The sequence below is a fragment of the Ranitomeya imitator genome, chromosome 2, assembly GCF_032444005.1.
Source record: "Ranitomeya imitator isolate aRanImi1 chromosome 2, aRanImi1.pri, whole genome shotgun sequence".
Lineage (NCBI taxonomy): Eukaryota > Metazoa > Chordata > Amphibia > Anura > Dendrobatidae > Ranitomeya > Ranitomeya imitator.
In genome coordinates this window covers 569,062,957-569,087,470 of record NC_091283.1, presented here as the reverse complement: position 1 = coordinate 569,087,470, position 24,514 = coordinate 569,062,957, and the positions used below count along the sequence as shown (strand labels likewise).

At 43.9% G+C, this 24,514-nt stretch overlaps 1 protein-coding gene across 2 annotated transcripts in view; it reads right to left on the bottom strand.

Annotated features, from left to right (window-relative positions):
* ACSS2 (acyl-CoA synthetase short chain family member 2) overlaps positions 1 to 24,514 on the bottom strand; it is a 117,624-nt gene that overhangs the window by 31,936 nt on the left and 61,174 nt on the right. For both annotated transcript variants that reach the window (XM_069752131.1, XM_069752130.1), the window contains exons 3-7: positions 10,854 to 10,945; positions 10,632 to 10,735; positions 2,329 to 2,401; positions 2,160 to 2,235; positions 1,311 to 1,422 (exon numbers count right to left, since the gene is read on the bottom strand). In XM_069752131.1, coding sequence (XP_069608232.1) covers positions 1,311 to 1,422; positions 2,160 to 2,235; positions 2,329 to 2,401; positions 10,632 to 10,735; positions 10,854 to 10,945 — 457 coding nt within the window. The remainder of the gene's footprint in view (positions 1 to 1,310; positions 1,423 to 2,159; positions 2,236 to 2,328; positions 2,402 to 10,631; positions 10,736 to 10,853; positions 10,946 to 24,514) is intronic.

The following is a 24,514-nucleotide window of genomic DNA, read 5'->3' as shown; positions in this document are numbered from 1 at the left end:
TTACTAAATGTCCAGAAAATAACAAAGGGCACTTCAACAATACTAAGACACTAGATCCCATAGCAATCTCAATGGACCCAAGAAGAGATCCCACAAATAAAATGTAAAATCATTTTTATTAGTAGGTAAATATAAAAGGAACAATGAATAGATCCAAAAATTACACAAAATACCGTACTAAGGGACGCCACAGAACAAAGTAACTAAGGGTACATATGCATAACAACCATCTGCATAAGACACATGCTAGAGGATGACTAAAAGTGCTTGAGCCAAAAAAGGGGTGAAGGGGACGCCCAGGAGAAGTAGTGTGGCAGGTAATATACATCCGTTGGTTATCTCTTTTTTCCCCCCTTTTCTAGTGAGACTGTTAAGCCCTTTATACTGGCCCATTGCGGCAATTATATATGAATCGGGGGGGTCCAATATTGATTTTGAGACCCTATGTTGTTTAGAGTCTTGGGTGATGATTATATATGCCACTTAGCTTCTCTGTAACATGGGTATTAGTGTCAGTACTTTTTTGGCTCAAGCACTTTTAGTCATCCTCTAGCATGTGTCTTATGCAGATGGTTGTTGTGCATATGTACCCTTAGTTACTTTGTTCTGTGGCGTCCCTTAGTACGGTATTTTGTGTAATTTTTGGATCTATTCATTGTTCCTTTTATATTTATTTACTAATAAAAATGATTTTACATTTTATTTGTGGGATCTCTTCTTGGTTCCATTGAGATTGCTATGGGATCTAGTGTCTTCCTACAATCAGTTTGTCTGACACCACTGATGTAATATTGATAGACTATTCATAGGAGAGGCATTCAATTTTACAAACAAATCAGCATTCTAAAGTCCAGACTTCTGGGACTGCTAAAATTTGAAGATGATTTGTCTTCATGAGAGATCTCCTCTAAGAGTCTACTCCATGATTGTCTCATGCAGGTCACGCTTATTATCTCAAAGGATTTGCCTTAATTCCTGCATGAGCCAGGTTATCTTAAAAGGAACACTGTCAACACAGGATGACTGTTCAAACTTACTACAAACACTTGGTGCATTATGGCATGCATTTAACTACACCTTCCCAACATTTCCACACAACCACCCTCAACTGAAAACTCTGGCTTCATAGGGCCAGAGAAGGGCAGATATACATAGTAACCAAGCAAGTGGGAAGGCCAATAAATGATGCACAGAGTGCCCGTAATTGGTTTGAAGTCATTGCCTTTAAAAACCCTCACCAAGCACATATGCTTCACACAGAGCGGACCAAAATGCATACTGGGATATTGGATCTGTTGCCATGGGTTTACCTGTACATTTTGGCACGGCCTTTTGCATGGAGGAGAGGATGTGCTTGTTCCATCACAGATATCATCTCTCCCCAAGTGTTTCAGTACGATGCACTTTCTCAGTGGGTAGTTCCTGCAAAGAAACACTAGTTATACATAGGTATTTGAGATGCCAATAATGTCAAATATTTTATTCAAAACTGTACTTCTCCTTATTAGCACAGTAAGGTTTAAAGTTCAAAGAATCTTCTCATTTAGTCAATTACTACATTCCAGCATATACACATTCACATGCTCTAAAAATATTTACAAAAGCAATTTTTTGTAAGACAACCCCCTTTAAACGATAAATGAAGGGCAAAGAGAATCTATATATATAATTGTCTAAGGGTTTTTCCGTCTGTCTGTCTGTCCTGGAAATCCCGGCCCTCTGATTGGTCGAGGCCACCAGGCCTCGACCAATCAGCGACGGGCACTGCGACGATGATGTCATAATGGTTGCTATGGCGATGATGATGTCATAAAGGTTGCCTCGACCAACCAGCAACGGGCACAGCGACGATGATGTCATAATGGTTGCCATGGCGATGATGATGTCATAAAGGTTGCCTCGACCAATCAGCAACGGGCACAGCGACGATTATGTCATAATGGTTGCCATGGCGACGATGATGTCATAAAGGTTGCCTCGACCAATCAGCGACGGGCACAGTCTGCCGCGAATTCTGGAATCATCATTTTCCATATACTACGGGGACATGCATATTCTAGAATACCCGATGCGTTAGAATTGGGCCACAATCTAGTTTAATATATTTCTCTTCAATAGAAAGGCAGGTAGTCATCCATATCATATTTTGCTCCGCTTACTTCTCTGAACACTTCTTTAGTGCCTCATCTGCAATCTGCTTCAAGTTAATCAACTTATCTCCACGAAAAAAGCCATCTGAAAAAAAGTCAGAATATATGAAGAAATTCAAAAATCTTTTCTAAAATCATTTCCCAATGCAAGCCCAAGCACTTTAAGAACCATGTCTACCTGCAGTGATAAGAAGGGAGCAGTGAGAGTCCAAGATCCGCTCACACAAAGACTCGGCCGAAAACCCTGCAAACTAGACAAAACAAAGGTCAAACTTTTACTAACAAATATCTTTCCTTACCTATTAAAGAGCAAGATAGAAGTTTCTGCACAAGAGGTTTTTCTTTTTGTCATACTCATCTGATGACAATTTGAGATGTACAGGTGCTGCCAAAACATACCAACTGATCATTCTTGTGGAGAAATTAAGAACCAGCCATGTTTTTTTCTTTTTAAACCGATTTCCATATTTGCATCTCAGATGAGCAATGTTGGAAGTCTCCAGTAGTTTACTTTAAAGCACCACTTCAGCGGTTTGTTTTTTCCCAGTGCTGGAGTGGTACTTTAAATGTAAGCCCCATGCCCCTGTTCTTATACTTACCTTCTGGTGGCTACACCTTTTACTGATGCCACTCAGGTCCTGCGGCGTCACCTTGTGCCCGTAACATTTGACTGGCAGGAAGGAATATATATGACATGCGTATGCAATGCATTCTTAACATCACCTTTTACATACTGTATTTCCCTATGTAATTTAAAACTAATTTTCCAACTAATAAGCCAATGATATAAAAGATATAGATAGAAAAATATTGGATAGCTAATAGATATGGCAGCTCTAATGAGTGTTGTCGTCACTATCTGGCGACGCCTGTGAAAAGCAGGAGCTTTACTACTATTGACAGTTGCCGAAGGCAGATTGGGGGAATGTGGACTATGTCGTAGCTTCATGGAAACATTTTTTGGTAATAAATTGGTGAACGATGGACAGTCTCTCGTTTTTATTTATGTAGTTTTAGGTTTATCGCAATCGTTGTTAACTGCAGATCTTGGGATTTTTTTGACTTTTTTACAATAAATTGGTGAACGAGGGATAGTGTGGGGGAGTCTTTATTTGAACAAGTATTTTTTCTGTGTGTGCTTTTATTTTTGATTACCGAGTTAGTAATGGGGGTGTCTGATAGACACCTCTCAATTACTAACCCAAGGGCTTGATGACAGCTGTGAATTGTCAATTAAAGATACCATCAAAAACAACTAATATTACCCAAGAAATTGAGGAGTGCAGAAGACAGGGGTTCAAACGGAGGCTGTGTGAGCCCTTTGAGGATTATATTTAACCCCTTTACTCCCAAAGGTGGTTTGCACGTTATGGACCGGGCCAATTTTTACAATTCTGACCACTGTCCCTTTATGAGGTTATAACTCTGGAACGCTTCAACGGATCCCGGTGATTCTGACATTGTTTTCTCGTGACATTGTACTTCATGATAGTGGTAAAATTTCTTTGATATTACCTGCGTTTATTTGTGAAAAAAATGGAAATTTGGCGAAAATTTTTAAAATTTCACAATTTTCCAACTTTGAATTTTTATGCAATTAAATCACAGAGATATGTCACACAAAATACTTAATAAGTAACATTTCCCACATGTCTACTTTACATCAGCACAATTTTGGAACCAAAATTTTTTTTTGTTAGGGAGTTGTAAGGATTAAAAATTGACCAGCAATTTCTCATTTTTACAACACCATTTTTTTTTTAGGGACCACATCTCATTTGAAGTCATTTTGAGGGGTCTATATGATAGAAAATACCCAAGTGTGACACCATTCTAAAAACTGCATCCCTCAAGGTGCTCAAAACCACATTCAAGAAGTTTATTAACCCTTCAGGTGTTTCACAGGAATTTTTGGAATGTTTAAATAAAAATGAACATTTAACTTTTTTTCACAAAAAATTTACTTCAGCTCTAATTTGTTTTATTTTACCAAGGGTAACAGGAGAAAATGGACCCCAAACGTTGTTGTACAATTTGTCCTGAGTACGCCGATACCCCACATGTGGGGATAAACCACTGTTTGGGCGCATGACAGAGCTCGGAAGCGAAGGAGCGCCATTTGACTTTTCAATGCAAAATTGACTGGAAATGAGATGGGACGCCATGTTGCGTTTGGAGAGCCACTGATGTGCCTAAACATTGAAACCCCCCACAAGTGACACCATTTTGGAAAGCAGACCCCCTAAAGAACTTATCTAGAGGTGTGGTGAGCACTTTGACCCACCAAGTGCTTCACAGAAGTTTATAATGCAGAACCGTAAAAATAAAAAATAGTTTTTTTCACAAAAATTATCTTTTCGCCCCCAATTTTTATTTTCCCAAGGGTAAGAGAAGAAATTGGACCCCAAAAGTTGTTGTACAATTTGTCCTGAGTACGCCGATACCCCATATGTGGGGGTAAACCACTGTTTGGGCGCATGAGAGAGCTCGGAAGGGAAGGAGCGCCATTTGACTTTTCAATGCAAAATTGACAGGAATTGAGATGGGACGCCATGTTGCGTTTGGAGAGCCACTGATGTGCCTAAACATTGAAACCCCCCACAAGTGACACCATTTTGGAAAGTAGACCCCCTAAGGAACATATCTAGATGTGTGGTGAGCACTTTGACCCACCAAGGGCTTCACTACAATTTATAATGCAGAGCTGTAAAAATAAAACAAACATTTTTTCCCACAAAAATTCTTTTTTAGCCCCCAGTTTTGTATTTTTCCAAGGGTAACAGGAGAAATTGGACCCTAAATATTGTTGTCCAATTTGTCCCGAGTACGCTGATACCCGATATGTGGGGGGGAACCAACGTTTGAGCGCATGGCAGAGCTCGGAAGGGAAGGAGCATTATTTGGAATGCAGACTTAGATGGATTGGTCTGCAGGCGTCACATTGCGTTTGCAGAGCCCCATATGTACCTAAACAGTAGAAACCCCCCACAAGTGACCCCATACTGGAAACTAGACTCCACGATGTTGTGAGAACTTTGAACCCCCAAGTGTTTCACTACAGTTTATAACGCAGAGCCGTGAAAATAAAAAATCTTTTTTTCCCACAAAAATTATTTTTTAGCCCCCAGTTTTGTATTTTCCCAAGGGTAACAGGAGAAATTGGACCCCAAAAGTTGTTGTCCAATTTGTCCTGACTACGCTGATACCCCATATGTTGGGGTAAACCCCGGTTTGGGCACACGGGAGAGCTCGGAAGGGAAGGAGCACTGTTTTACTTTTTCAACACAGAATTGGCTGGAATTGAGATCGGACGCCATGTCGCGTTTGGAGAGCCCCTGATGTGCCTAAACAGTGGAAACCCCCAATTATAACTGAAACCCTAACCCAAACGCACCCCTAACCCTAATCCCAAAGTAACCCTAACCACACCTCTAACCCAGACACACCCCTAACCCTAATCCCAACCCTATTCCCAACCATAAATGTAATCCAAACCCTAACCCTAAATTTAGCCTCAACCCTAACTGTAGCCTTAACCCTAGCCCCAACCCTATCCCTAGCCCCAACCCTAGCCCCAACCCTAACGGGAAAATGGAAATAAATACATTTTTTTATTTTTTCCTAACTAAGGAGGTGATGAAGGGGGGTTTGATTTACTTTTATAGCGGGTTTTTTAGTGGATTTTTATGATTGGCAGCCGTCACACACTAAAAGACGCTTTTTATTGCAAAAAATATTTTTTGCGTTACCACATTTTGAGAGCTATAATTTTTCCATATTTTTGTCCACAGAGTCATGTGAGGTCTTGTTTTTTGCGGGACGAGTTGACGTTTATATTGGTAACATTTTCGGGCACGTGACATTTTTTGATCGCTTTTTATTCCGATTTTTGTGAGGCAGAATGACCAAAAAACAGCTATTCATGAAATTCTTTTGGGGGAGGCGTTTATACCGTTCCGCGTTTGGTAAAATTAATAAAGCAGTTTTATTCTACGGGTCAGTACGATTACAGAGATACCTCATTTATATAATTTTTTTATGTTTTGGCGCTTTTATACGATAAAAACTATTTTATAGAAAAAATAATTATTTTTGCATCGCTTTATTCTGAGGACTATACCTTTTTTATTTTTTGCTGATGATGCTGTATGGCGGCTTGTTTTTTGCGGGACAAGATGATGCTTTCAGCGGTACCATGGTTATTTATCTGACTTTTTGATCGCGTGTTATTCCACTTTTTGTTCGGCGGTATGATAATAAAGCGTTATTTGCCTCTTTTTCTTACGGTGTTTACTGAAGGTGTTAACTAGTGGGCCAGTTTTATAGGTTGTGTCATTACGGACGCGGCGATACTAAATATGTGTACTTTTATTGTTTCGTTTTTTTTATTTAGATAAAGAAATTATTTATGGGAATAATATATATTTTTTTTTTCATTATTTAGGATTTTTTTTATTTATTTATTTTATTTTTTTTACACGTGGAATTTTTTTTTTTTTTTTTTTTTAACTTTTTTACTTTGTCCCAGGGGGGGACATCACAGATCGGTGATCTGACAGTTTGCACAGCACTCTGTCAGATCACCGATCTGTGTGAGAGCTATGCAGGCTTACCAAGCCCTGCTCTGAGCAGGCACTTGGTAAGCCACCTCCCTCCCTGCAGGACCCAGATGCTGCGGCCATTTTGGATCCGGGCCTGGAGCAGGGAGGGAGGTAAGGAGACCCTCGCAGCAACGCGATCACATCGCGTTGCTGCGGGGGTCTCAGGGAAGCCCGCAGGGAGCCCCCTCCCTGCGCGATGCTTCCCTGTACCGCCGGTACACCGCGATCATGTTTGATCGCGGTGTGCCGGGGGTTAATGTGCCGGGGGCGGTCCGTGATGATAGGCAGCTGACACCCGGCTGCGCTCCCCCGTGAGCGCGGCCGATCGCGCTGGACGTACTATTCCGTCCTTGGGAAGTAGGGCCCACCCCACATGGACGGAATAGTACGTCCAGTGGCAGAAAGGGGTTAAGTCCCAAGGAGGGACAACAGTCTGCCTTCTGGGATGAGATCTGAGGGCTAAGACATGAATCTCTTAATCCAAAGGTGGTTGGCCAAATCCTGTTCGAACATAGAGCTTAGGGAGAAAACTTGAACCTTCAGAGTACTAGGTTTAAGGCCAAGATCTAGCCCTTTTTGTAAGAAATCCAACACTTGTGGAATATTTGGATGGAATCAATCAGGCAGATTCGGGAGACAGAAGGATGAAAACTTCTTCCATACCTTACTATATATAGCATTTGTAACTGGCTTCCTGGATCTCTGTAGGGTAGAAATTACTGTGCCTGAAAGCCCTCTAGCTCTTAGCACCTGGGTCTCAGTAACCAGGCAGCTACGTAGATTCAATATTTGAGGTACTGGATGAAGAAACGACATCTGCTTCCCAGAGTCTAACAGAACCCCCAGAAACTTCCTTGTTTTGGAAGGCTGAAGCTGGGACTTCTTCAGATTTGGCCACCCCCCCTGCGATCGCAGGATATCGAGAGTTTTTGATATGTGGTTTCTGAGAATCAGAGAAGAGGAACCTACAATTAGAAAATCGTCCAGATAAGGAACTATGCAGACTCCTTGTTTCCGGATATATGAAACGGCCTCTGACTTTTTGGAAAAAACTCTCGGCACCGAAGAGATGCCAAAGGGGAGCATGTTGAACTGAAAGTGCTTCACCTGCTGATTTTGCTGTACCGCAAACCTCAGGTATTTCCTGTGTCGAGGATGAACTGGAACATGGAAGTAGGAATCTTTGAGATCTATAGTTGCCATGAAGAAATGCGGGCCTATCAGGGGAATGGCCGACTTCACAGATTCCATCTTGAAGCTGCGATAGAAGATGTGCTTATTGGGATTTTTTAGGTTTATACTAATGCGTGCCTCCCAGAAGGTTTCTTCACTAAAAAAAAAAAAAAGAGACAGGAGTAGTGGCCTGTTCCCCATTGCTGCAGAGGTACTGGGGAGATTGCTTTTGACCTTAGGAGATCCTGGAGACCTGTCATTAGAATGGTTTGGGCTCCTGAAGATGGAAGGGAGGTGACCCTCAGAACCCGAGGAGGGGAGGACTCGAACTCTTTCAGCAGGCCCCCCTTGATGATATTGAGGACCCACTGGAAGTTGGAAATGGCCTGCCAATGGTGGAAAAATTTTGTAAACCTCACCCCTTACTGGGTTGGAGTCATTGCTTATCCTGCCGGGGCTGCTGCTGGGGGACAAGGATGTTCTTCCCCCTTCCCTTCGCATAACTCCATCCTCCAGTTTTACCCTTTGCCTTTGTCTGGGGGGTCTGGGACTGGGAGGCACGAAAAAAAATGCTTCTTGGAGGTTTTTGTTCAGGAAGGGCTTTTTTCCTGTCAGTGGCTTCCTCTAAAATTTCATCAAGAGCAGGGCCAAACACATTCGCCTTTAAAGGGGATTGAACATAATTTAACTTTTGAGGCAACATCCCTGCTCCACATTTTGAGCCAGAGAGCTCTTCTGGCAGAGTTAGATTTGAACTAGGGACCTGGAGGCAATTCAGATTGATTCCATAGATGTATCAGCCAGAAAGCCTGTAGCCCTTTGGAGAATAGGAAGAGAATCCAATAGCATCCCCCTTGAGGTGCGCTGGGATATATGATGCTCCAACTCTTCAAGCCATCGGAAGAGAGCTCTAGCTACACAGGTGGATGTTATTTTAGATTTTAACGCAGAGGTGGACGTTTCCCAGGATTTCTTCAACAGACTATTTTTCTATCCATAGGATCTTTCAATTGTGAAGAATCCACAAACGGGAGTGTGTTTTTTTTAGCCATTCTAGCCACCTGAAGGACCATCTTAGGAATCTCCTAAGTAGGGGAATTACCGTCCAAGGGAAACGTTTCAACTCTGAGGGGGTGGAAAGGCGTTTCTCTGGGAGCTCCCATTCCTGAGCTATCAGATCCAGAATGTTTTTTATTAACTGGAAAGCCCCTTTGTTTCCCTGTTTTCAAGCCCCCCAAAATTTTGTCCTGAATGGACTGCAGGACTGACTCCTCCTCCAACCCCATAGTAGAACGTATAGCGCTCACCAACTCTTCTATATACTCTGACGTGAAAAAATATTTTCTAGCCTCCGAAATCCTGGGGGATGTAGATTCTTTCCATGTTTCAGAGGATGAGGGATAAGAGTGTTCGGACTCGTAATCAGAGTCCACCCCCTCAATTTTCCGTTTTTTTTGTTTTGTTTTTTTTTTTAGAGGTAGATGGCCCTGGAATGAGTGGTGGCGGAGGAGGGGTAAAGGCGGCAAAGGAGGACTGAACCTCCTGCTTGACCAGGGTACATATATCCTCGATGAGAGAGGGCTGTTCCGCTCTGACCACTTTGTCTGTGCACACTTGACAGAGCTTCTTCTCCCATAGCGAGGGAAGCTTACTATTGCAGATCGCACATTTGAGAGGCTTTTTGGCAGGGGTATTATGGGCAGACTGGTCTCCCTAAAAAAGAGGGAGAGTAGTGCAAGTAGAGGGACGTCTATACTGAAAAGGTCCCTAGCCTAGGACCCTCCCTATATCCAACTTACAGGAGCAGCACTGGGTTCTGCAGGAGCAGGGCAGGAAGCACCAACCATACTGAGGGCATCAGTCTTACCTGGAAGGGGTCTTCAGGCAGGTTTAAATAGTTATAAACCCTGCCCCCAGCGCGATTGGCTTTTCTAATTTCCTCCTCCCCGGGTCCAAGAGCAGGCTTCAGCGCACTTTCAAGTGCTCGGCACGCCGTTAAGTAGTCCGGGTGCATGGCACTGGAAGTGCATGCGCCCTCCACTTCCGGGAAGCCGAATAGCGCGCAAGTGAGGAAGAAAGGACCGGAGAGCTTCGGGAGGCCTCTGGTCGGTGATCACCGGCCCGCTTTACCCTCCTTGTGGGGGCGCAGGTGGGCTGGGAAGGTCCCAAGGCCACAGCTGGCGACGGGAGCAGATCTGAGGAGGGACGAACCCACGACCACCACTGTCCGGTTTAGCAAAAGAAGGTACGCTGCAGTCACTGGCCCTACAGCATACTACAACCTCTCCATGCCCCATGGGGGACAGGAAAGACACTGGCGAATAGGAGGTGGGAGGGGCTTTTAACCTCTTGTGCTTCCTGTCCCCCATTAGGGTGTGGAGACAACCTCCCATGCTGTCGTGGAAGGTGACTATAGAAAAATTGCAGATGAGCAATCGTCTGAATTATATGCTGTATTATATGTGTGAGCGAGCCCTAAGTGGTTGCCCAAGCATAGATATAGGTTTTAGGTTGCCAATGTCCATGTGGCGATATCACAGCATGTCTCCTAATCCGTGAGGTTCACTATTGTAAAATAAATCCATTCACTCCATTATAAAATTCAGTGCACAAAAGTATAACTTTGAACCTGCTGTATATTTAGTGACAATTATGAGATGAGATGATATGATCTTCATAAAAATATATGTCCAAACATAAAACTCACCACTATGGAGTGAATGGCTCCAATTCGAGCACAAGCCAGCATTGCCACAACAAGCTCTATCACCATGGGCATATATATGGACACACGGTCTCCTTTTTTCACACCTGCGGAAACAAATGTTAGTTTGTTTTAATGGGTTATGGATACATAAAAAACGACCGTGGTAAGAGTCCACGTTTTATTACAGTAACATTAAGCAGGCATGGTTAAATGACCGTATACCTTGACTACGTAGAACATTGGCAAACTGGCACACCTTCTTCAAGAGCTCTGCATAAGTGATGGACGTAGAGTCTCCTGGTTCATTCCCTTCCCTAAAAAAAAAAAAAAATAAATCAAAGATGAAAGACAGAAATGATCAATTTAAAGTGACAGTAACTGGCCTAACCGCAAAAGAAAAAATCCCTTCGCCCCCTAAAAAAAGAATGAATACATTAGATTAGGCACATAATTCAATCATGACAATATATAATGTAACTCTTAGTCACGCCATCTAGAGCTGAGATTATATATATATAAAGCTGAATGTGTGTGTGTGTATGTCCGGGATTGGCATCCGCACCGTCGCAGCTACAGCCACAAAATTTTGCACAGTCACACGTCTGGACCCTGAGAGCGTCATAGGCTACGTTGTGAGGTGAAATTTTAACCCCGCGCTTTCCAATTCACCAAACAATTTTGCCCCTATCTACATAATGGGGAAAAAGTGAAATGAAAAGTGTTGGAGGCGTCGCAGCTACAGAAACAAAATTTTGCACAGTCACACGTCTGGACCCTGAGAGCGTCATAGGCTACGTTGTGAGGTGAAATTTTAACCCCGCGCTTTCCAATTCACCAAACTATTTTTCCCCTATCTACATAATGGGGAAAAGTGAAAGGAAAAGTGTTGGAGGCAAATTGACAGCTGCCAGATGTGAACAAGGGAGACTTAAAGAGTGAGAGCGATGGCGCCAAAGAGTATATACCGTATAGTTGCTAAGGTGGGACCCCGACATGGGATACTCACCACACACGGGGATATGAACACACACACAAAATGCGCCACACACTACCACCTGCTTGAACACATATACCACCCTCAGCACACATTTCACCACACATACACCAACCTCGCCACATAAAAGTCGAAACACAAAAGTCGCCGCTCAAAACTCACCACGCGCAAAACTCGCCACATGCAAAAAATAGGCTCACGCAAAACTCGCCACAAGTGCAAAACTCACCTCATGGAAAACTCGCCACACGCAAAACTTGCACATGCGGAAAAATTGCCACATGCACAAAATTTGCAACACATGCAAAAGTTGCCTCACACAAAACTTGCACATACTCAAAAGGCACCAGACAAAACTCACCACGCGCAAAACTCGCCATGCGCAAAACTTGCTGCACACAACTTGCTACACTAACCTGTCACATGCAACTCGACACACAAAAAGTTGCTACACGCATGTTGCCACACAAAACTCAACACACACAACTTGACAAACGAAACTCACCCTAAAACACACACAAGTCTGGTATTAGCCTTCAAAAATAAAATTCTGATTAATAAGCAGACAAACTACAAGAGCAACAAATGTACCATATAGGAAATACGGCAGCTGTCAGTCACATACACATAATAGACAGGTTATGTGTGAGCTAACATATACTGCCAGGGGGAGGGCTTCCTGTTGGCTCGGGATATATCAGGCTGCCAATTTATCTTACAAATACTGAGGTAAAAATACTGAGCAAATAACGTGTTAACGAGGTCTAATACAGGAGATCACACAGGTATATACTATATACAGGGGAGATGACACACAGATATATACTATATACAGGAGAGATGACACACAGGTATATACTATATAAAGGAGGAGATGACATACAGGTACATACTATATTCAGGAGGAGATGACATACAGGTATACGCTATATATAGAAGATGACATACAGGTATATACTATATACAGGAGGAGATGACGCACAGATATATACTATATACAGGGGAGATGACACACGTATATACTATATACAGGAGGAGATGACATACAGGTATATACTATATATAGGAGGAGATGACATACAGGTATATACTATATATAGGAGGAGATGACATACAGGTATATACTATATACAGGGGAGATGACACAGGTATATACAGGAGATGAAATACAGGTGTATACTATATATAAGGGAGATGACAAACATGTATATACTGAGGTGAAAATGAGAGGTGTGAGGTGAAAATGAAAAGGTGTGAGTGCAAAATGAGAGGAGTGAGGGAAAATAGTGGAGTGATCGGAAAATGAAAGATGTGAGGTCGAAATGACAAGTGTTAGGGGGGAATGAGAGGAGTGAGGGAGAAAATGAGAGGTGTGAGGGAGAAAATGAGAGATGTGAGGGGGAAAATTAAAGATGTGATTGGGAAAATGAGAGGTGTGATGGGAAAATAAGAGAAGTGAGGTGCTATAACTAACCACAGATATTTACTATACGCCTCCAACACTTTTCCTTTCACTTTTTCCCCATTATGTAGATAGGGGCAAAATTGTTTGGTGAATTGGAACGCGCGGGGTTAAAATTTCACCTCACAACGTAGCCTATGACGCTCTCGGGGATTATATATATATATATATATATATCTGATCTAACGGTTGTTTGAACTACAGTTACAAGTAGCCTAATCTTCAGACAAGTGAGACTTATTATTTATCTAGGCCATTTATACATCTGCTCCACTCCTTTATTTTTGTCACATCACTGATGATAAAAGCCACTTGTTATTTACATGACTGTTCATCTTGGCTATATCCCATTTAGATGACCTAAAGCAATATAGGACTCCGATATTTATTCATCTTCCTATGAGACCACTGGGTCCTCACACTAGGGGTACTTTGTGTGAAAAACTTTGTGTGTGAGATTTTTGTGTATTTTTCAGTGTTTAGTATGTTAAGGGTGCATTAGGGCCTTCAGGACTACCAACGCTGAGCGACGGCGCCATCACGTCTACAACCAGGGTGCCAACCTCCGCTGACAGGTAGGGCGATTTCTTAGGGCTCTTCTAGGGAGAGATTAGCCTTTCATAGTAGGTTATAACACTTTTTCCCTGTTGGCCCATACTTTAGCACCATTTTTAAGCAAATATTGATTTTTAAAATATATATCAATAAAAGTCAATTCGTAGAGGTCTATTTTCCTTTTGGTTCTGAACAAGGGATGACATTAACAATGTGATGGAGGGGGCAGTTGCCTAGCTGATACTCCAGAGACTGTTCATAGCTTGTTCTCCACCACAACTACATCATGATCGTTACCTAGCGCTATTGCCACGAGCTACCAGAAACCAAAAGCCACACAGCATAATCTTGCAAGTTGGGGACCCTTGCACTAGGATACAGGTCACACAATATTAATTGTTCATATAATAACTAGTACTTTATTATAACTGAAAATTAAAGGGAATCTGTCACCTAATTTTGGGCCTATAAGCTGCGGCCACCGCCATCAGGGGCTTATCTACAGCATTCTGTAATGCTGTAGATAAGCTCCCGATGTAACCTGAAACATAACAAAAACACGTTAGATTATACTCAACCATGGGAGGTCCCGATGCGGTCCGGTCCGATGGGCGTCGCAGGTCCGGCGCCTCCCATCTTCATACGATGTCGTCATCTTTTCTTCCTGTCGCAGCTCCTGTGCAGGCGTACTTTATCGGCCCTGTTGTGGGCAGAGCAAAGTACTGCAGTGCTCAGGCACAGGGAAAGGTCAGAGAGGCCCGGCGCCTGCGCATTGAAGTACTTTACGCTGCCCTCATCAGGGCAGATAAAGTACACCTGCGCAGGAGCCGCGACAGGAAGCAAAGAAGAGAACGACATCGTATGAAGATGGGAGGCGCCGGACCCGAACCTGCGACGCCCATCAGACCGGACCGGGACCACTCCTGGGTGAGAATAATCTACCGTAACTTGTTTTTCTTATCTTTCAGGTTACATCGGGGGGGGGGGGGGGGGGGCTTATCTTCAGCATTACAGAATGCTGTAGATAAGCCCCTGATGGCGGTGGCCGAAGCTTATAGGCCCCAAATTAGGTGACAGATTCTTTTTAATTACCGTATAAAGCTGAAATGAATCCTATCAAGCACTAATGAGTCTACAAAGATGGCACACTTAAAGGGAACCTGTCACCCCGTTTTTTCAGATTGAGCTATAAATACTGTTAAATAGGGCCTGCGCTGTGCGTTACTATAGTGTATGTAGTGTACCCTGATTCCCCATGTATGCTGAGAAATACATTACCAAAGTCGCCGTTTTCGCCTGTCAATCAGGCTGGTCTGGTCAGGTGGGCGTGTTCACAGCGCTCTTTTCTTCTCCAGCTTTCCGTTGGTGGCGTAGTGGTGTGCGCATGTCCAAGGTCCGAATTCCCTGCGCCCACGTGAAGACACAGCGCGCGATCTGCGCTGTAATCCCTTGCATCGGTGGGGGCGGCCATCTTCCTGGGGCCGCGCGTGCGCAGATGGAGTGCTCTGCTGCACAGGGCTTCAGGAAAATGGCCGCGGGATGCCGCGCGTGCGCATTAGAGATCGCGGCGGCCATTTTCCCAAAGCCGAGTTTGCATCTCGGCTTTGGAAAAATGGCCGCCGCGATCTCTAATGCGCACGCGCGGCATCCCGCGGCCATTTTCCTGAAGCCCCGTGCAGCAGAGCACTCCATCTGCGCACGCGCGGCCCCAGGAAGATGGCCGCCCCCACCGATGCAAGGGATAACAGCGCAGATCGCGCGCTGTGTCTTCACGTGGGCGCAGGGAATTCGGACCTTGGACATGCGCACACCACTACGCCACCAACGGAAAGCTGGAGAAGAAAAGAGCGCTGTGAACACGCCCACCTGACCAGACCAGCCTGATTGACAGGCGAAAACGGCGACTTTGGTAATGTATTTCTCAGCATACATGGGGAATCAGGGTACACTACATACACTATAGTAACGCACAGCGCAGGCCCTATTTAACAGTACTTATAGCTCAATCTGAAAAAACGGGGTGACAGGTTCCCTTTAAATGCCTTTAAAAGGAATCGGTCACCAGATTTTCACCTGAGAACAGCATGATACAGGGGCGGAGACCGACGATTTCAGGGATGTATTATTTAATGGGCTGCTTGCTGCAGTTTTGAAAAAAATCAGGTTTATGTGCCGCAGATCTATCAACTCTCCGAATACTGAACTTTTTATAACCTCGCCTACAACACTAATTGAGCTTTCAGACTATGCAAACTGTACACAGCTTTCAGTGTTGGGGGTGGGGTTATGCAAAGGAGAAGCCCCCTCACCTTACATGTCTAATCATTTACATATAGCAATCACTAAAGACCATGTCATTTAAGCAGATAAACAGCAGAAATCGGAATTCACATTACAGTGCCAGGGGATCAGTTACTGTGCCCTTTTGAGCAGGATGAAGTACATGTGTGTATGGTAAGTACACCCTGCAGCTGACATACATATACGGTATCAATTTCAGTTCAGAACGACGTGATCAGCTCACATAGGGCTTACAGGCATGGGAGAAATATGTTGTTATCAGGCTGCGGGAGTAATGATCACTTATTGACTCATTGGGTATTATGCTGGTTGAGCCAAGTTTAAATAAATCTCTGCTTTAGACTGAACTTTCTGGTGTGCAATGCTGCCGTGGGCCTGTGAATTCCAGGACTTAATCCCTTAAAATACAGTCACAAACAAGGATAACAATCCATTGTTCTGTATATTATCATCTTTTTATAGGTTGACATTGTAATGTACATATAGCACCCCTTCAGGGCTAGAGTTAGTGGCAGGCTGACCAGGCCGCTGCCTAAGGTCCCCAGCTGTGGTGTGAGCTAATAGCAGCATACCACAAGGCCGCTATGGGGCCCAGCATCGTGCCGCCATCATTAAATTAGTCGGTGTCACGGAAGCCGAAACATTTGGAAGCAGTGACTGAGGAGAAAGTGTCAGATGACGCTCTCTCTCCCATCATTCCCCCGCTGCTTCTGATGCAGTGGACGCGTGATGACGTCACTTCATCGTGCGTCATGCTATGCCAGTAGTGGAGCTGATGAGATGCAATGCAGAAGCCAGAGTAGCAGGGAACGAGGAAAGGTAAGCATTGTGTGTAATACTGCTGGAGTAAGTGTGAGTGTGTGTGCACGCATTTTGAGGGGGTGCTGCATTATATTGAGCAGTATGATGACACATAGTACAATACACATATACAATACGGGGGACTGTGGTGCACATTATACTATGTGGAGGACTATGGGGTGTATTATACTAAACAAACAAAATGATGCCTATTTATCAAATGATTGTATTGTTTATGCCGAAACAAAAATAATTGTTCTCAGCAGCACATCGTCCGATGTAACCTGCAGATATACTGCCGATATCATACTGTATGGTAACACATTTATCTACTAGTGACCATTCTGCGCCCATCATTCTTCCTCAGGTGTAAAGAGGCCAGGAAACAAGCATTGAACGACTTCAATATAGTCGATCGCACTCGTTTAGAGGCCTGAGCTCAGCGCATGTAAATGCAACAAAATGTTTCTGTGTGATGTGGTAAATGTTGGCATTTGGGGCCCCATTTTAAACTTTTGCCCAGGATCCAACTTTGTCCTTAATTGGTTATGAACTTACCTTCCCTTTAGGGAAACTAAATGGCAAATCCTTGGGGGAGCTTTAATGGCAGACATTAATTCACAAGCCTATAAAAGATTTAAAGCTGTATTCCTACCACAGTAAATATTTTCACACAGCAGATTTTTCATATCATTCACCTGAATAAAGTTTGCAGAAATCCAGTAACAAATCGGCAACAAATTTAGTACACAGAAAAGAGAAAGTCCCCCCAAAAAAGCTAATCATGCAAAAGCAATCTAAAATAAAATTCTATAACTTGGATAAACATCAAATTAAATTAAATTTACAACACTGCTAGGGTGCTTTCACATAGCATTTTTGACTGTGTCCGAGGGGCCACCTCCAGTAGGCGTTTATGCCCGAAAATTATGTATGTCAATGCACTCTGTTGAATATTAGACAAAGACAGCAGGAACAATAAACTTCACATACTTAAAAGGGTCATAATTAGTTCAAAAACATTTTGGACATGACAATTTTGGATAAGTGGGACCCCATCGATCACGAGTTTCATAGGCAGCCATTTGTAGTGAACGTGGAAAATACTTTCCCCCATTTAAAATGGTCAAGGAGCGTGGTAAGGGACAGGGAACTGGACATAATGGTGATGGTGCATGCAGAGGCCGTGTCCAAGCTGAAATCGTGCCACAACAAACACCCATATCTTCTCGCCCGACATTCCTGTATGAATTATTAGGGGACCGCAGCACACCACTATTGAACCTAGAGCACTGTCAAAAGGTTGTTGATTGGATAGCAGATAATGCTTCCAGTCACTTTGCCACCATCCCCACCCTGTCTTCCACACAGTCAAGTCTCAGTAGCCGTGAATCTGGACCGCATATTCCTCACCCTGGTCCGCCTTCCTCCCACCATGCCGAGTGCCCAGAGACAACTGATCCCACACTTGGACACTCCGAAGAGCTGTTCACTTTTCCCATTTATAGATTTGGGCCTCTTGCCAGGTCCACTTGAAGAGGGGCAAGAGGAGATCCCATGTAGCGATGCCCTAATATTTGAGCAGCCACAGTCACACGAAGGCGACGGTAGGAAAGTGTCACAAGAGGTGGACGATAAGACATAATTTCCAGAAAGTCAGGAGGACAACCAGGGTGCGAATGTGGAGGACGAGGTGGTGGATTATATAGTAACTGACCCAACCTGGCAGGAGAATATGCAGAGCGATGGCAGCAGCACACAGGGGGAGGGAGGCTTAGCACCCCAACAGGCAGGAAGAAGCAGTGTGGTGGCCGCAGACAGAAGGCAGTCAACCATTCCCCATAACACCAACACGACGGAAGTGGCCAGTACAACTGTTAGGTCTTCCAGAGTCTGGTTGTTTTTTAAAGACTCTGCCGATAACCCAAAGAGGCCATTTGCACCACCTGCCAGGCCAGCATCAGCAGGGGTAGCAAAATTACCAGCCTGACCACCACCAGCATGATCAGGCACATGGCAGCAAAGCACCCGACTTTGTGAGCCGAACCCCAGGGTTCAGGAACAGTGTCTGCAGGTGACACCCCTGCTTCTTCCGTTGTTGTGTGTGCAAGCCAATCCCTTGTCCATGGTGCATGCAAAGATTCCTTCTGCCCTGCACCTGTCGCACACACTCAACCTAGCACCATCAGCAAGCACGCCACGTCCTTGTCCCAGCGCAGCGTTCAGTTGTCTATACCCCAGTCCTTGGAACACAAGCGCAAATATGCAGCCAATGCCCCACAGGCCACACTACTAAATTCACACATTTCACAACTGCTAGCGCTCGAAATGTTTCCTTTTAGGCTCGTGGAGACGGAAGCTTTCCTCAACCTGATGGTAGCGGACGTCCCTCGGTACTCGGTCCACAGCCGCCACTATTTCTCCCAATGTGCCGTTCCCGCATTACACAAGCACATGTCCCACATTAGCCGTGACCTCAACAAGGCAGTTACTGGGAAAGTCCACCTAACCATGGATACGTGAACAAGTGTTTGTGGGCAGGGATGGTACGTCTAGCTGATGGCACACTGGGTAAACAATGGAAGTCGGGACCTAGTCGGACCTTGGGATGGAACACGTCCTCCCAATGCTGAGGATTGCAGGCCCTAGGTCAAACAGGGTTGCCACCACAGTCTACAGCTCCTCCACCTCATCCTACTCCTCCTCTTCAGCCTCCATCTCTCAAATGACCACTTCAGTCACAAGCTGGAAGCACTGTAGCATTGCCTCAGTCAAGCGGCAACAGGCTGTGCTGAAGCTAATATGCTTAGGTGACAAACCACACAATGCTGAAGAGTTGTGGACAGCTCTGAAAGAGCATGCAGATCTGTGGCTGACACCGCTGAACCTACAGCCAGGCATGGTTGTGTGTGACAATGGCCGGAACCTGATGGTGGCTCTGAGGCGAGCTCACACGTACCATGCCTGGCCCATGTGCTTACCCTCGTGGTTCAGCATATTCTCAAAACCTACCTGGAACTGCCGGATCTGCTTGTCACAGTATGCCGCCTGTGTGCCCATATTAGCAAGTCAGCTACAGCTTCAGCCGCCCTTGCTGTGCTTCAGCAGCATTTGCAGCTTCAGCCTCACCGACTGGTATGTGATGTCCACACGCGTTGGAACTCTATATTGCAGATGTTAGAAAGGATTTGTGAGCAGAAGAGGACAATTGTTGACAACCAGCATCAACAAGCCCGTCGTTATTCAGTTCAGACTCCACACACAAGACCTCAGGCGTGGACATGGATGTCAGACATATGTTCCATCCTCCAAAACTTTGAGGTCTCCACCAAGATGGTGTGCGGCAATGACACTATAATTAGTGTCACCATCCTGATTCTGTGTTCTGAAACGCTCTCTGCTCACAATCAAAAGAGGATTCATTGCAGGCGGAGCACGATGAGATGGAGCAAAAAACCATACAGGGTGATTACACACAGCCCAGCCTCATCTCATCCCAATGTGGATTGGGTGACAATGAGGAAGGAGTTTAGCATGGTCAGTTGTCCTCTTGGTGAGGACACTGAAGTCTTGCCTGTTAGCAGTCTGGCACGCCTGGCTGAGTTTCTATTATACTGCCTTTCCAGTGACCCTCGTGTTCTCAAAATTTTGGGTGAGTCATTACTGGTTGGTGACACTACTAGACCCATGCTACAAGGAGAACTTCCGATCTCTTATTCCTGAGGCGGACAGGTCTACTAAAATGGGGCAGTACCAGAAGGCCCTTGTTGCGGAATTATTAAAAAAATTCCCATCTGAACGTTGGTGGCAGCAGAGGTCACCGTTCATTGGACAACCAAGGAGTACAGGTGAGAGAACTCCAATCCAGCAAAGTTCTGGGAGAGTTTTCTCAGACACTCCCCATTGCACAGGTCGTGAGGCACAGGGTACTCTCACAAGGAGTGCAAAGTTTGGGAAGATGCTGAGGGAGTACCTTGCTGACCATACCAACGTCCTCTGTGATTCCTCTGTGCCTTAATTATTGGGTATCCAAGCTGGACACGTGGCATGAACTGGCTCTCCACGCCATGGAGGTTCTGGCCTGCTAGCATTTTGTCAGAGTGGGTTTTTAGTGCTGCTAGTGGAATTATAAAACTGATAAGCGCATCCGCCTGTCAACTGAAAATGCTGACAGGCTGACTATTAAAATGAACAAGGACTGAATTGGGCCAGAATTCTCAACACCACCAAATGTTAGCAGCGTAACAAACTCAAATCCAGTGTCTTTTTTAAGGTCTATTCCCATGCACCTCTTCACACCTACGCATGGGTATACGCTTCCTGATTTTGGCTATTTGCTGTTGTCGTCCTCCTTCTCCTAATCCTCCACCACCATATCACCAGGGTGACCGTGATCCCATGATGCAACACCCACATCATTTTTTTAAAGGGTGTTTATGATGCCTGTTTAAAAAAAATTGGTAGACAGTATGTTCATGTACATTCCATAGCGGTAAATGTTTGTCAGCCCATACACTTCGTGCATAGGCATTAAACGTATAGGAGACCCACTCTTTTTTTTTTTTTTTTTTTAATGAGGCCCTCCATGTCTCTTCCAAGGGGCATTGGAGTGCCTCCAAATTTTGGGCAGCCGTTGCTTCACTGCATAGGCAAACACTATGGGAGACCCACTTCCTAATAATGAGAACATTGTTTTCAGTAGGTCCTCCTCTGTCTCTTCAAAGGGGTTTTGGGGTGCATCCAAATTTTTGGCAGCCACTCACTGCATACACAATAACAGTAAAGGAGACCCACTGTTTAATAATGGAAACAAAGCATAGCCGGATGATAGCCCTCACTATACTTAGAGAGCTAACTGCTGGACCTATAAAAATAGGTTTTGTGACTTTCAGAGGTCCTCCTTCATAAATGAAACAGGATGTGTCTGATGATGTGTCACAAACACCACATGGCCAGATAAGGTTGGAAAATGTTAAAATGACATTTCCTAGTGAATGCTTTTGTCTTGGTTGAAAGCAAAGCTAAAGTTCAAAAACGCATCAAAAACGCTACGTGTGACCATAGCCCAAGGTGTGGAGGAGCATTTTTGGTTATTTTGCCTTATATACAAGTCATTACCCTGGAAAGGAATTTCTTTAACATATTTCCCAGGAAAATCCATTTTGTTTTTGTATGTTTTATTGTGAGTCTGTAAAAGCGGTGTAAGACTCTGATAATATTGTTCACAGCAGTGACCTGGGAGTCAGAAATGCTTCCAGGGGGTCTTCCCCATGCTGTTCCCATGTCATTTGAGCACTGTTCCCATCGATTTCCACAATTTCTAGTGTCTCTGAGGACCGCCGGGGGGGTCCACCGGAAAAATGCTTGAGTTTCCCATAGACTTACACTGGGCTTGTTGCTCGGGTCGAACACCCGAGCATTCCAATTTGTTCGACCCGAGCACTTTAGTGATTGCCCATCACTATTCCCTATCCTTCCAAATCAGCGTTTTGTACTTTTCTAGCACCATCCCATGATGTAGAGTACACGATGGTCCACAAAACCATAGTATCCAAATCAGGGAATTTCACATCATGTGACTTCAGAAACTTCACTTTGCAAGCAGTGATGTAACCACAAGGATTGTACCTTATTAGCTTGGACTGTTACATATGAGAAAACATCTTTCCTACATCTGATAAACAGAAGTTGAGAAGAAATTAATCCAATTAGTCATTTGCAATGCCCATTACCTAATTTGAGACCAATATTGGCTTTCCAAGTTCATTAAAATGCCGCCAATCTTTCCTAATACACAATTTAAAATTACATATTCCAGAGCTCTGTAGAACATGTATCTCCAAAGAGCCATTACATCTAGGTGCTTGCAGACCATACTGATTAAATCAGCTCAGTGTCACAGCGTCTAATGGAATTTGATAAAATGATAGATTGACAAAACAGGACATCCTATTAGGATAACTGATATACAGGACCTGATAATCAAATTCCATCCAGCAGCTACAGGGCCTATAAATGCCTATAGGATGCTGCAGCTTAGATTATTTTCCATGATTTATTGTGTAAAACTGCGGTAAATAACAGGATTTAAATCCTCCTTTTTTGACAATGCAAAGGATGGCATTAGTGAAGGAAGGCATTGAGACAAATATCAAGGACTTACAAGCTTTCATGTGTAAGGATATGTATATCTTGACAGATTCTGCTTAAAACAGCACCAAAAAAATGGACATAGCGAACAGCAATATGAAAATTACATTGCTATACACATGTTCCATCTTATGTTACGTCATTTAACAATTTTAGGATTCGGAAACCATAAAGTGTTTAACGCCTTCACCCCGCAGCCTGTTTTCACCTTTCTGCCCAGTCCAAATTTTACAATGCGGCAGTTTTTCAGCACAGAAATGGACCAAAAATATTAGGGAATCTTTATGCCAGCTAATTCAATGAGAATTCTGAAGTGCTGTGCACATGATCAGTAATTTTCTTTTGAGTATTTCCAGTGCGTTTTTTCTGAATCAAGTCAATTCACTGTGCAGATTTTTATTGTTTTTCACCCACTGACTTCAATTGAGTGTCAAATCCACAGTAAAAAAACAAGGTATAAAAAGGTTTGCGGATTTACTGCTTTATTTACAGACTTCCTATGGTATTTCCCACGCTGTCATCTTTGAGACAGCGTGGGAAACAGGTGTGGGGGTTCTGATCAGCAGGAACGTTACCGGTCAGAGCGCTATGGGGTCATGCTGTCAGCGTGACCCCGCAGCTGTGACTGTGGCCCGCGGTAAAATGCTTACCGCAGGTCACCGGCGTCACAGCTGGTGAGAGACTACTACTCCCATCAGGCTACATCTGCTGTCACTGATAACAGTCAGTCAGTGCCTGTGCTCAAAATTAAAAAATAAAGCATTTAAAATAATTAAATACATATTCAAAATAAAAAACTCACGCAGCATTGGTGTCATAAGCACAATCACCAGGGCTCATCAGTTGATGAAGTTTCTCACTATAGCTTAGCGCTACACACGGGGGGGTGGGGCATTAGAGGTTTTAGAGATGGGTTGCCTAGCCTTGACTTACTGCAAATAGCCAGGTGGGGTTGCTGCAGGAACCCCATCATTGTCCGGAGTGAGTACTCCGTGAGACGCGGCATCCACCTCTTGTTATACCATCTCTAATCCCACTGGATGATCTTTTAGAGGAAACACTTTCTATTATCAACAACCTTCACATACAGCAGTCGGTAAACTGAAGAAGGTCACCAAGACAAAAACGTCGGTATGTATACTCTTTACTACTTTACGTAGACTGCATTAAATAATTTGACTTCAGCATCTGGTATGTGCCAATTTTTCTATATATGATATTCGATGTGAATAGCCAGGGAATCTTTATAGCTATTGGCTACTTCCAAGAATATTTACATCAGCCCTAAGCTGTTGGTTTTCCCTCTGCTGGTTATGAAAATTACGTGGGAGCCAACAATTTCTTTGCCTGCTGATTTCTGCCAGTTGCTGTTTAGTTACAATCTATGTAGGTTCATTCTATTGACACTCCTACATAGGCTGGGACAGTGAGTGTCTAACTCTTTACTTACTGGTTTAGTAATGAGGGTGTGTGGTTGACAATTTTTCATGACTAAACCTAGGGTTTGGTGTCAATGACAGATGTTGCATCAGAATGAAAAAGAAAGTGTTAGACCAAGAAATTATATCACAAGACATTTGTTTAAAAAAAAAAAAAATCTTTAGCTAAAAAAACAAACAT